Source organism: Halichoerus grypus, chromosome 2, assembly GCF_964656455.1.
Source record: "Halichoerus grypus chromosome 2, mHalGry1.hap1.1, whole genome shotgun sequence".
NCBI classification, from domain to species: domain Eukaryota; kingdom Metazoa; phylum Chordata; class Mammalia; order Carnivora; family Phocidae; genus Halichoerus; species Halichoerus grypus.
This window is the reverse complement of record NC_135713.1, coordinates 47,008,584-47,023,074: the sequence shown is the minus strand read 5'-3', so window position 1 is coordinate 47,023,074 and position 14,491 is coordinate 47,008,584. Positions and strand designations below refer to the sequence as shown.

At 44.5% G+C, this 14,491-nt stretch overlaps 1 protein-coding gene across 2 annotated transcripts in view; it reads right to left on the bottom strand.

Moving 5' to 3' along the window:
* Nucleotides 1-14,491, bottom strand: part of SGCD (sarcoglycan delta) — a 936,024-nt gene that overhangs the window by 137,899 nt on the left and 783,634 nt on the right. For both annotated transcript variants that reach the window (XM_078066784.1, XM_036096205.2), the window contains one exon: nucleotides 3,765-3,852. In XM_078066784.1, the coding sequence (XP_077922910.1) occupies nucleotides 3,765-3,852 (88 nt within the window). The remainder of the gene's footprint in view (nucleotides 1-3,764; nucleotides 3,853-14,491) is intronic.

Genomic DNA, 14,491 nt, shown 5'->3' with positions numbered 1-14,491 from the left:
CCTCATTCACAAAATCATGCCAATTTGGCAGCCCTCATCTCCTCCTCTGACAAAAGGAAGGGCATTGGAAAGGCTTCTGAATGAGTGGGAAATTGAAACAGACATAGCAGACACTTTCCAAATGGCCTGGGACCTAGCCATGACTGCCTTCATGCTCTAGGTGAGAAGAACAAGTGGGAGCAGAGCTAAGGGCTCTCTCAAGGTCAACAGCTCAGCTACTGGAAGATCTGGGTCTGGAACTAAGCTCTCAGAATTGTTCCATAGAAGAACAGGGATGTGTATTTGTCTAGAGAGAGAAGAGGGTTGGAGTCAACGCATGAGGAGCAGCTAGGAGGGGAGCTTTAGAGGATGGTGAGGGGGAGTGGAAAGCTGGAGACAAGGACCAGAGTGCAGTCCTGAAAGAACAGAGATGGACAGTGAGGGCTTTGGATTAGACGATTCTGGGAGGGCTCAGATGTGGCTGTCTTCTTGATCACACCAAAATTGTAAATGAAATCTATACTACTTGTTAATATACTGGGATTGTTAACCCTTTTTTTTAGAGGGGGGAGATTGGGGATCAGGAGGTGAAGGAGTGTTAATAAATGAATGAATGACCTCAGGATAGGCATGGGGTGAGTACTGTTTGCCACTCTGGATCTAGTCAATGGCATAATGGGGGTATGACTGGGGACCAAAAAAAGCTTGGCCTCTGCCTCCATGGACCTGGGCAGTATCATGAGATAAGGCCCTTGAGGAGTCGAGAACACCTGCCTGGGTAAAGCCAGTCTGCTCTGAACTTATGACTGTTTTGTGAGACATGCAAGAGAATGTCCTAAAGACACCGAAGCAATCAGAGAACTCAAAACACAATTAAGTTATCTTGCTTTCCAGGGCTCCTCAGAACACAAAAAGGAACCTACCAAGGGCCAGAGCCATTTGCACATACAAAGCTCTGTAGTTGGAAGTTTCAGCCAAAACCCCACAGAGCAACTGCCGGCTCAATGGTGCAGATGGCTTGTCCTTTTGTTGATTTTACCTGGGGCTGCCAAATGTCCTAGACGTGGAAGAAAGAAAGAAAGAAAAGAAAGAAAGAAAAGAAAGGAAGGAAGGAAGGAAGGAAGGAAGGAAAGAAGGAAGGAAGGAAAAGAAAGGAAAAGAAAGGAAAAGAAAAGAAAAAAGAAGAAAGATTCTGGAGGGAAATGCAAATGGAACTGGAGACTGCTTAGGAGGTCCCTTGGTGAACCCATTGTTCTCTGGGATGGAAAAAAATCATTACTTGTAACCTGCAACTACTCTCCAGTTAAGCTCCCTCGGTGCATGGTGGTATGTGCAGAGTACTTCTTTAAATCCTTAATGCATCTCCTACACGGGGAGAACTGGAACCCATCAGGACACACCAGCAGGCCCCCAGTCATGCCAATGCCATGAATCTGAGAGCTGAAAGGGGGCCATCCTGCCTAATTCCTCTCCCCCCAACCCCCTTGATCCTGAGACCCTTCCCCGCTCTGATGAGATGCCATGAAAGGCTCATTACAACCCTCCTCCATGCAGGCCGGAGGGCTTTCTCTATGGGCCACTACTGAGTGGGCACTAAATCAGCTGCAGGGGGGGGCCAGATGTGCTTTTGTGGCCTCGCCTGGCAACTTAACTATCACTGAAAGTCCTCTTCTGTGGGAAAAATTTACCTGGACTGCTAACACTGGAATTTCTACTGGGCTTTTGAGACATTCTTGAGGTCAGCAGAAGTCTTGGTCCTCAGGATTGCCTGTGTCAGCCTGGCTACTTGGACGAGAGTGGTCACTTGCTCTGGGGTAGGCACGCCACCACGGAGAACAAGTTTTAGCAGACCCTGTCTCCTGGAACTGCTCTGTGCTTTCCACCATGTGCATAAATGCAAAAGGAGAAGCCTGAAGGAAAACCTGACGGGGTGAGCGTGCATGCATCTATGTACTTAGAATTATATTTTGAACCATCTATTATCCTCTCTAGTGATCATCTTGAAAGGCTCCTGTCAGCTGCTGTTAGAGTGGCTTTTTGCCCATCTCATTCTAATATGAGCTCTCTTGGGCCTCACTGTGAGAGCTCCGGAGAGGGGTCTCAGCTGCCAGGAGGGCCTAACTTAGGCAGGGGAGACAGGAAGAGAGAAGACAAGGAAGGAGGGGGAGAAGAGAGAACGGAAGAGAAAAAGGAGAGAAAGAGAGAGAGAGAGTGGAGAGATGGGGGAGAGAGAAGGAGGAGGAAAGACAGGGGCAGAAAGAAAGAAGAGAGAGGGGGTGGGGAGGGAAGGGGAAGAAGGATGGAACCGGAGGGCGGGGGAGGGGAGACAAGAGGAAGGGGTCAGGAATTTGGGGAGAGGAGGGAGAGGAGGAGGTTGGGATGGGGTCGGGGAGAGACACTGACTGAAGAATAGTCATTCGGGCACTTCCAGCTTTATCAAAACAAAATCTCTCAAGTAAACCAAACCTCCCATGGCAAATAAATGGCAAATGATCAACAGACTAAATAAGTTCCTTTTGAACAGAGGAATCAGGGAACGGGAGGTTGGATTTATTTCCCTCCTGGAGGCAATTTTCACACACGCTGCTTAAATCACTGCTTACTGAAGCTGTTTATTTAATTATTTAGCGTGGTGACTGCAGGCCAGATGTTCTGTAAGCAAGGCTGACAATCCAGCCGCACACTGGAACATGTTAACGGATTAGGCGCCGCGCTGTGCGGTGGCTCCTTCCACCACTGCTAGATGGTCCAAGTCACCCCTGGCTGTGACTCTCCAGACATCAGATGAAGTGCTCCCGCAGGGCACAGAGACCCTTTCCCCGGCAAGCCTCGGGGCACAAAGCACCTGTTTCCCCGTGGCGTGTTTATCAGTGGGGGCGCCAGATGTTTCAGTCACAGTAACGTTTCAGGGTATTTGGGCAACTGGCTTATCAAAATGTCCATCTGTATACTTCTCTCTCAGCCCTGAAGCCAAACAAATGGCATTTTCTCTCTGGAAGTGTAACAATGCTATTCAGACGCATACCGCTTTTCCCTTCCGCTGTGGGGATGCATAATGGCTCCTGTTTACTGTGGCTCGTAACCTACATTGGGGGCATGGGTCAGACCGCTCAACACATTTCCATGACCGTAAGGCCCAGGCTTATCATTATAATCATTACGTGAATAACCAATCCTTGTTTAAATTTTAGGAATATGCAGCTTAAAGCCCAGTGGGTGCTTTCCGCAACTGTTAGGAGCAGATCTGCTCAGATGAAAGGAACCACACAAACATAATCAAAGGAGGTACCTCTGCATTGTGCATTTGAGTCAGGTTCAAAGTCAGCACATATCGCAAACATGGCATGGATTCAAATTACCTTTAAAAATCCCCTTTATGCCCCATAAAGTCTGTGTGCAGCGTTTTGTGTATATTGTGCTCTCTCTCTCAATTAATCCAACCCAGCCAGCTTGTCCTCGAGCATGGGAGCAGAGAGCTTTCCTGTTATTGAGCACCAGATGAAGCAGATGGCTTATGTTTAGGAGCCGTGTTACATGAAAAATAGCTTACTGCCCCTCTAAATGAGTATTGTTGGATTTGCATAAGTTAAATGTGTGTGTGTATATGATGAGCCTTTACCCTTTAGTAGAATCATGGCACACATGCTACCTTCTTCTCCACCCTGTAAAACATGTCAGTGCGCATTTCTTTCTTTAGTTCACGTGGTATTTCATTCAGTCTTTGGCTCTATGTTTTCTGAGTGCTTAGCGTGGACCGGGCCCTGCCAAGTCCTTTAGTTTCTTACCTGTGATGAGCTGAGTTAGCACTTTAGTCTGGTCATTGAGAATGTTCACTGTAACATTTCTGGCTGATTTGAAATATAGGGCATTACCCTGTAATAAGAAAATAAGAGAAACACATGAAAATGGCAAATTTCAAAACAAATAACTGTAACCACAACTCTCCAAGGGGCTGAACTGGTCTTCACCAAGTGCTAACTGATGTGTCTTTATTTAAAAACTCCAAATGTCTTCATGATCCCCACATACATGATAATTGGCATTCATCCAAAACGGATTTCCTCCAAAGAGACCCACAGAGACCAACACGCACTCAAAATAGATTTCCCTCACACACACACACACACACACACACACACACACACACAGAGTTGAATCAGAGGCAACCCAGCAACAAAGAGTCCTTTAGATCTTACTACAGATGTAAGTTACCTTTGGTACATAGAATGATAAGGAATGATTGGTAATCTCCTAATTTCACACGTTCTAGTTTGTAATTTTTCCAAAGGAACCTTGGAGAGTCCTAACCGGAGAGCAGAAAGCGTATGGAAAATACCCAAGGTCAGCCCCTCTGGCCTCTTCCCTGGCTGTGAGAATCCAGGTGCAATTCAGACCGAAATGTTCCCTGTGCCTTCATCCAATGTTTTCTTTGTCAAAAAGAGCACCCCAGTCCATTTCACACTGTGGCAGGCATTTCTGAGAATGACTCAGAGGTGGGGGGGGGGGCATACTTTTTCTACAAAGGGTCTGATAGTAAATATTTTGGGTTTTGTGGGATGTATGGTCTCTGCGGTAACTGCTCCACTTCTAACTGCTGTTTTGGTGCCAAACCATCCCAGAATGTACACAGACAAATGGGTATGGCTGTATTCCAGTAAAACCTTATTCATGGACAGTGACATTTGAATTTCAAATAGTTTTAAATTTAACATAATCTTACTGTATTCTAGAATGTTCGTCTTCCTTCTTTCCCCTAATCATTTAGAAATGGAAAACTCTTATTTCATTGGCCAAATGAGAACAGGTAGAGGGGCCAAATTTAGCCCACAGGCCACAGTTTGTCAACCCCTGACTTAGAAGTTCTCCCTGAATTGCTGCCAGAACACCTCAGTATCCGGATAGCTGTTGTCAGAAGAAAGGAATGTGGGTAGTCATTCTCTTCTTTCTAAACCTTTGTTACCACATGACATTTATCTGCCCCCAAATTCTATAATACCACTAGGCACTGAGTCCCAAGCCCAGAAAAACCATCGTCCTAAGAGCGGTGTGGAAAGCAAAGATAAGTAAGACTCCTTTTTATTTTTAAAGTCTTAGGATCTAATGGGATCAATAAGATGGACACACAAATAATACTAGACGGAGAACCATCCCGGGTGATTAAGGAGCCACAAACAAAGTGTGTAGGGAACTTTCCTGAAGGGTAAGATTATTCATAGCTTGAGGCTATGGAGTGGGAAGCAAAGGAGATGTTTATGAATGCTTCAGCTGAGCCTTAAAAAGAATATAGTTAGGTTTCACCAAGATGAAATGAAAAAAGGAGGTCATGGAGGTAGGAAGGTTGTGGGATGAGCGTCTCATGTCTTTTTCCTTCTAAAGCTGGCAGGGCGTAGGAGGGGATTCGTGAGCTCAGCCGAGCAGCTGCATGTGGCAGAGTGGCTGGCTAGCAGGGACAGGGAGCCACCAGGATGGCATTCCTTCCATAAACTGAAAGTCTGGAGTCCTGGTCTCCCCACCCAAGCCCCTGTGGGGGACTGCAGTGCATCAGGGGCTGCCCTGATGAGACAGAAGTCATCATCTCTCTCCCTGACACTAGGACAGCAGCTCTGGCCCAAGGTGAACTTCTAAAACGCATAACCTATACCCATGTCCTGCCCAGGCCCTGGAGAACCAGATCCCCTCGGGCCAGAGCTGTTGTCCGAGTGTCAGGAAAAGAGACGGTGCCTTCTGTCTCATCAGGGCAGCTGCTGATTCACGGGAATCCCCTTGCAATGGCTTCAAGTTAAAATTCTGCCTGATGGTAAACTTTTTGCTTTGTTTTTTAATTAGCTAAGAGAAAAAGAAATTTAATACTGTCACAGGCTTCTATCTTCTGTCCATTACGTAACAAATATTAGCCTAAAATAGTTTCTTTGACATTGCTTTTGGCACTGTCAACAGTTCTACTTAAAACTGAAAATCAATTCAAGTAATGTAAGGATTCGGAACCTGGAACCCAGACAGGAGGTTTTATGTTTCTAGAAGTTAATGTACTAATTCTTCTTATATTCAGCAAGCTGGCACTGCAGAGAGAAGGGCTATGTGGAGTGAGAGAATAGGATATATTCTGCTGCCACTGACCGGTGTGTGACCTTGAGCAAATCACTTAACTGCTCCGTGGGTCATTCTGCGCACTCTCCACCATCAACATGGATATGATCAGCGAGCTCGCGGCTGACACAACCGCACACTCACTATGTGTCGCGTGTGCAACAGAAGCCCCGGAGTCAGCCTGCTTAGCTTACCATCCCTGCTCTACCACTTGCCAGTTGGGTGCCTTTAGGCAAATTAATAGTTCTAAGCCTCAGTTTCTTGATATGTATAATGGGACAAATATTATTGAATTATTAAAGTTCACATATTAACTGAAATTACTAAATTCTCTCTATAATTATTAAAACACACGTGGTCCAGTGCCAGGCACACACTAAGTCCTCCAGCAGTTATGGGAAATGGGGGAGTTGGGAGGGGGGGAGCAGTGACAGAGGCAGGAGGAGGAGGGGGAAGGACAGGGAGGAAGGAGGAGGGGTGGAAGGAGGGAGGGAAAGATGGAGAGAAATGAGGAAGACCCCCTTGGCATTACCAATCTTCACAACCCATCTGGGCACAGAGTCAGGGGCTTCTTCCATTTCCAGCAACTTCCATCTCCATATTTCAAAGGATCTCCCTCTATGTGGCTGGCTCACCATTATTTTTCAAATCCCACTTTCTTCAAATGCTACTTGCTTGCCCTTAATATTATTCAAATAATTCCACAGCAGAAAAAAATCTCCCAACAGCTCTGCTCAAGGCTTATAGCAAGAGATATAAGAAAGGCACTCATTCCTTTTTATTGCTATGTCAAAATATTATAATTTACCATTAATTGTTCTAATATGCTAAAGTCCTGGGAAACAAAGTCTTTGCTATGTCAGGGTTTAAACAAAAAGCCTCATTCGAGCCTGGGAAGTATTGCTGCAATCTTCCCATAGACCTTGATAACAAAAAGATTACCAGGTAAAATGCATGAAGCAGCTAACAGGCTCCGAAGGGCCTCTCATGGCAGCTGGTCAGTGTGACTTTTATTTGGCTGTCTCTGCTTACTAACACTAAACCAGGCATATACCAGCCAAGTGAAGCATCCCTGGGGTCTTTGCAGTATTAGAACAAGTAAGGGAAATGCTCCCCTGTCTGTGTCCCTCCTACTCACTACTGCAGCCTCTGGGGTAGGGGAGGTTAATTTCTGCCACAGAGGACTCCGCCCTAGGGCTGGTGAATTTCACTAACTGACCTCAATGCAACCATCTGAGGATGAGGATATGGGGCCTGCAGGGACCTGCTGGCAGATCAGTTCTGCGGGGCAGAAAGGAGTCTGGCAGACCCACGGCTTCTGATGAAGATCAGAGCTCTGGACCAGGTCAAGTCAGTCTGAGGCCAGTCAGCCCTCGATTCTTCTGGCCCCAGGGTGAGCCTGACTGGGAGATGGGGAAGGGAAGCAAGCACCATTCTTCTCACACCGGGAGCGGAGGACAGTCCACATGGGTACTCTCCCCCAAATAACTAAAGCTCGCAGCAGAATCCCTTTCACATCTGTTCCTCTAAAGCAGAACAAAATCAAACCTTTTCTGGATCACTCAAGACCACTGACATGAACATTATTTGTTCTACAATGCCCTCCAGGGGCTATCGGAGGCACGTGGCTGCTTGAACACGAAATGGCTCCATCAGGCTGACATTTTAAAATTAGTGTGTCTTATTTCTTTTTTTAAAGTATTATTTATTCTTATATCAAAACAAGTATTAAACATTAAGTATTTATAAAGCTTCTACTCAAAGAGCAATGGCTCATACGTCTTACCACTGCAAGAGCTTTCAACTTGCCAGGATGTTCCTCCACGTGTTTCTCTCCCTGTGGCCCTGAATATGCTTCCACACTATCTCTTGATTTATCAACTTTAGACGTTATCCACTGAATTTCTGCAATGGTATGGACTCGTCCTTACAACTTCGGTAAAATCAATATTCAGAATCTACATTACTATGATTATGTGTACACTGTCCACAGCTGTGCCAAGTAGTTTTCTTTAACTACATGTCCTTTGCTTTCTTGTACATTTTTTTTCTTTCCCTGGAGCCCATAAATGCTTCATTTAAAAAAAATGCTTTATTTTCTAAATTTTCTTTTTTTCCCTCCTACTGTTTAATCCTTTTTCTTTAATTTCTATTTTTGGGGTCATACTTTAAGGTTCAATTTTTCTGTTATTTTTAAAAATTTTGTACTATCATACTCTTAGTTTTCTAGAGCATTTTTGTATTTTTTTGACCCTTCATTTTTATGCCATTCCTTCCTTGTTTGATGGATGTGCTCTTCTGTCTTCCATGAGAATAAAAAAAGCTGGCTGGAAGCTCTGTGTTTCTAGATGGGTGAACCTTGCCATAGGGCACAGTAGTGGGGGTTTGGCTAACTCAGTGGAGAGTGTCCAGATGTCAGTAGCAATGGGCAGTCAGTACCTGTGGGCTAATCTCATGAAAAAAGAAATCTCTAACTCCTGCTAGGAAAGTGGTGGGTGTAACTTTTGATATAGGAGTTCTGAGTGTCAGAGGAGAAGGGGGCTGGGCATTTTGCTATTCAGGGACAGACTTTTAGTTAAACCCATTTTCATGCTTCATTCCTGACCTCATCTATGCCGAATGTCTAGGGCTCAGAGGTCCTCTGGTCAAACTTTCTCTTTCTTTTCTTTTTTTTTTTAAGATTTTATTTATTTATTTGAGAGAGCGAGTGAGAGAGAGCACGAGCAGTGGGGAGAGGCAGAGGGAGAGGGAGAAGGAGACTCCCCACTGAGCAGGGAGCCCGATGGGGGACTCGATCCCAGGACTCTGGGATCATGACCTGAGCCGAAGGCAGACGCTTAAGTGACTGAGGCACCGTGGTCAAACTTTTTAGAAAACAATCTTCCTATCTTCTGCGAGGTTGGGAAGAGGTACTTATTATGTAACTGGGTCAACTGGGGATGGGAGCTGGGGAAAGATGGAGAGTCGAAGTGAAGGGTCTTTGTGCAGAGTTTTGACCAGTCCAGGTCCCTGTTGACTTCTGCAGGCCCCAGACACTGTACTTAAAATGCCTCATGGATAAGTGGCCCTGTCTCACTTCCTGGAGTGGGTTTCAATCCTAGAGGCATGTCTAGCTCTCATCTACCTGCTTTCTCCGTCATTCTCTCTCAACTGTTTTCTCTCCCTTTCTCTGTGACCATGTATGTTTACCCCTTTTCACTTCTGTTCTCCATTCACTGTCTTTTTTCAGTGGGGTTTTTGAATCTTTTTTTTTTTTTTTTTTGAGAGCAAGAGCGAGAGAGCAAGAGAGAGACAGAGAGAGCGAGCGAGCATGCAAGCCAGGGGAGGAGGAAAAGGGAGCAAGGGAGAGAGAGAATCTTAAGCAGGCTCCATGCCCATTGCGGAGCACAACTCAGGGATCGATCTCACAACCCTGAGATCATGACCTGAGCCAAAATCAAGAGTCAGACGCTTAACCGACGGCACCACGCAGGCACCCCATCGGTGGGGTTTTTGAATGAAGCAGAGACCTACCATTCCTCACTGCTGTCAGTCTGTCTACCTCTAGAGCCACTTCATACTGCTGCCTTGTTCAGAGGAAAGCAGGTTAAAATTGTGTGTAAATCAAGGACAGGCAGTCTCTGCCCAGGACTCAAGAGCTTTCTTAAGCATTTTACACACACTACATGAGTGCCTAGAACATACACACTGTCTCAGGCCCTGGAGAATGTGGAAGATACGACCTTTATCTTTGAGAAGCTCCTTGCCCAGGGGGAGACTGAATCGATGCAATATAACCCTGAAAACACTGTGATATCCCTTCAGTGGACATCTGTCCTTTCTGTATGAGAGGCAGGGGTTTGAATATTTGTCTTTGATGGCAGCTCTCTCACCCCAGTCTGTTCTGAAGGCATATGGCTTCTAGAAGTTACTTCTTTTGATAATCTTACATGGTAGTAGATTTTGCTTGCTCTCTGAGGAGCTAACAGTCTGATCTGGGCATTTAGATAAACGGAAAAAACCATAACACAGCACATCAGCACCTTCCACAGCCAGGGAAGGCTTTCAACGATCAGCGTGAAGTTCAGAGAAGGAAGGGATCAGTGTGGCTAGAGTTCTGAGAGGCCTTCCAGGGTATGGTTCACTGGCTTTTGCCCTTTCAGGGTGGTTTGCAACAGCTATATTCCACCTGGTGTTAGCTTTGCTAACAAAGGAGGCTGGCCCTTGTGTAGCCAGGGTTCAGGGTGTGAGCTCTGGAGTCAGACAGATTTGAGCAGGAATCACAGCTCTGCTTTCTTACTGTGTGGCCTTGGGTAAGTCATTTTTTTTCTTTGAGCCCCAGTTTCTATACTTAGGAAATGAAGTCAAAGGCTACATACTAGTGTTGATAGGAGGATTAAGAAAGACAATAGGTACCAAGTGCCTAGCACAGTGGCTGCCAAAATACCTCCATCAACTATAAGAAAAAAACCAAACAAAACCTCCATAAGGAGGGCCCCTTGGAAAATGCTGATTCTAGAGCTGAGGCATGAAATATAAAAGATGACCAGGAACATCTTGAGTGCCGGAAAGAAAGGAAGTGCTCAAAGACCAAATAAAAACACCAAACAGAAAAACACCTCATAATTAACGGAGCAGGACAAAGGGACACAGGAGACAACTGAAAGAGTGTGTAATAGCCAAAGCTGGAATAATTTCAAGAAAATATAGAATGTAGTATTGAATTATAACCCAAAGCATAAAATAAATGTCCATTAGTCCAGACTGATATAAATAAGTTATTGAATAAAGAAATGGGAGCGAATAAACACATCTCTCATGTACAAGAATTCCAAAAAATTTTCATAGTTAACACCCTACTCCTTAAAGGTGGTTGCACCTAGTGACTTCCTTTCTTCCAGACCTTTGGGAAGAAACTTCAGGAAGCCAGCCTTCTCTGAGTAGGCAGGAAGCTTACTCCATTATGGACATGTGATCTCACTTTAGGGTTGATAACATTAATGGGAGATTCTCCCTTAAATCCATTTCCACGGGATTTTATCTTTAGGAATACTAAAATAAACAATGGTGGGCAGGTCTCTCACAGACAATCCTCCTTCCAAGGCTCTCTATACAGTATCATCCTTCCCTGGTCAGCTTACACAAAACTGTCATCAGTGTCATCAGTACCTCTTTGCAGTAGATATCACAATATACTGGCTCCAGATCAATGTTTATTAAGTAATAACACTCTTGATAAGACTAGGAAAAAAAACAAACTGACACCAACTTAGATTTGTCATCAAAATCATCTCCGAAGGGTAGTTTGTAAGTTTATCTTTAGCAAGCTTCCAATGTCTCTATTTATTAATCTGAACAGGATGCTTTAGTTGTCTCTGAATTGACCCTTTCAAGAGCATGACAAGTATTTAAAAACAATAACAGAGTATGGTTATTTTTTATTTTACTTAAGAATATCTTTTCATAATGATGCTTGGGTAGATTTCTATTGTTCTGAAGAGTTTTCCAGTCCTGAATAATGAAGCCACACTCGGAAGCACTTACTCAAAATAAGCTGGGAACTGGTCCAGCTTTGGCATTGTACTGTGCCTGCTCAGTCACTCTCTGCGCTGTGCCCAAATTTGGGTGCATTTAGGCTTCTCTCAATATTTAAGTTGAGCTGCTCTGTTCAGTGACTCCTTTGACGTGTCATGTTAGCATGTCAATGCTGGAGGGGGAGTGCCAGATTTTCTAGTGCCTGGCACATTCCTGGCACCCACTAGGTTTGCAATAAATATTTGTTGAATAACTGAATGCGCAGATCAAATTAAGAGTCAACAGAGAGTGAGAGCTGTCAACAAAAGAAGCAATTAAATGGAGGCTGACGCCAACTGTCAAAGAGAGTTTTCAGAAGGCAAGTCACTAAACGTGGTTGATGTGATAGTCCAAATATAGAAAACCTAGGGTGGTGGGAGGAAGCAGGATAGATATATAATCAACGAGTATCTGTGTACCACCTAATGCAGTGCAAGGAACTGCAGGTGATACAAATGAGAGTTGAGATGTTGAGTCTCCAGATGACAGGGAGAAGCAGGAACACAAGTAATTACCCCAAATTCTTGCTGACATAAAGGTTAAGGTATGCTGGAATCTTCCCTACGCTCGCAGCATCCATGTAGCATGTGGTATGGGATATGTCCTCTTTCAATTGACCCTCCTCAACTCAGTCTGTTAACATTTTAAGGTGTCTTCTAGGCATAGAGCACTGTGCCAAGTCCTGAGCAGGTGGCCTCTGCTCTCCCGGAGCTTACATACCACCTAGTAGGGGAGAGGGACAACAAGTTCAGAGTTCCACAAATGATTATCTACTTGCAACTGCAAGGAGTGCAATGAACACAAAGTAGAAGGTGAAAGGAGAGTGCAGTCAGGGAAGGCCTTTCTAAGGGAAAAACATTTTGACTGAGATCACGGGTATGAGTAGAAACTAGGTGAATCAAGAAGAGAAAATGTTTTAGTCAGAACAACAGACAAGTATACCAGCCCTGAGGCAGGAAGGAGGTTGGTATATAAAAGGGATAGAGAGAAAGGCCAATGTGGTTGGAGACTGATAAGCAACGGATGGAGGGAAACAGGTCCCCCAGTTCTGCTATCAGCTGTGTTCCCTCTGCCCACACTGTCCTCTGATGAACGGGGGTATTTAACTTTGATGTAAGAAAATGATTTGTTTCTCCTTAAGGATAGTTTCTTGGGATTTTGTAAAGAAATCCTTGCCTGACTCACTTCATTCTTTATATTCTCTTCTAAAAAACACTTGAGTTTTACTTCTCTTACCATGTCTTTATCGTCCCCGGAATCCACTTTTGTACATAGGTGGGAATCCATAGGAAAACCTTTTTCCTCAACACTATCTACCGAGAGAATGCTATTTTCTCCACTGATATGTGGTGCCACCTTCATCATATATCAATTCCCAAATATACATGGATCTTAGAGCCTTCTGGTCTGTTCTACTGTCTGCCTGTTTTGCACCAATAAGTACTGTCCCCCCCCCCCCCCGCCGTGGTTTGTGATATGCCTAAATAGCTCATAGATCTGTCCACCCTCTTTGCTCTTATGGGCCATTTAATTGATACTTGCTGTATTTGGAAAGACAACACTTAGCACTCAAGTAATAGTCCAAAAGCATTATGAGATCAGAGACAGACTATGCAGGTGACAGTTGTCAATGTCCAGGGCACTCTCCTATATATTGTCCTGGGTGACAATTTCATCTTCACAGTATATAAAATAACACCAGCTTCAGTGACTGTCTGAACCTTCCTTCTGATTTTTCCTAGTGTTCTGTAGAAAACTCTTCCATAGTATGTGAGTAGCCACTCTTACAAATAAAAATCTGCCCCCAAAAAGTTTTTTTGGGCAAAGAAGCCTAGGAAATTGAACATACCTTCCCCCTCCTTCTAGCTGCACAGCACATGGTCAGCTCTGAGAAGTCCTATCTCAACATAATTTGGTTAGCTTTGTTACCAACAATTCTGAGATTTACTTAATCATAGAATTTTTTTTTTTTTTCTTAAACCACATGTGAACAGAAAACACTACAGGACCTATTTTTGGAAATGCTACCTTATTGACTGCTTTATTTTTTAATTTTTTAAAAGATTTTATTTATTTATCAGTGAGAGAGGGAGAGAGGGGTAGAGAGAGAGGAGCAGAGGGAGAGGGACAGACTCCCCACTGAGCGCAGAGCCTGATGTGGGGCTCGATCCCAGGACCCTGAGATCATGACCTGAGCCAAAATCAAGAGTTGGTTGCTTAACCAAATGAGCCACCCAGGTACCCCTTGACTGCTTTAAATACATATGCTCTTAGATATCTCTGGCTTTATCTCTTTAAAACCATGAAAGGGCTTGGCAGAGAACCTGACACATGATGGGCTCTCAATAAGACCTGCCGGATTGGCTCATGTCTATAATGCTAGTGAGCTAGTGAGTCTATAAAATTGCCATTTTATAGATAAGAAGACTGAGGATAAGTGTGGGGGCCATGAGTTGCCTGGGCCTACATGATGGTAAGTTGCAGAGAGATTGGACGCAGGACTCAGGATTCCAGACCTGAGCACTTCTCTCCTGTTCTACCACCCTAGAATGTGTAGTCTGAGCTGTAAGGGACTTAAGTTGTGATGGAAGGAAAACTTCGGTGCTGGTTGGCACAGTTAGAGAAATCTTCATAGAGGAGATGCAGGATACAAAGAGAGACTGCAGCTCAAGGGGGGCAGCTCAGGCTTTCCCCTATGAGGGCAAGCTAATTCTAATATGACAGCATTAAACTCAACAGCAACCCGGGCAAGAAAGGCTTTCCTATACTACATTACACAAAGGAATAGAGACAAAAATTGTTCCACATTGTTCTTTGCTGCAGAAAGTCTGTAGGCCACAGTTGTCTGGCTTTTGTCCACAACTGCAAACAG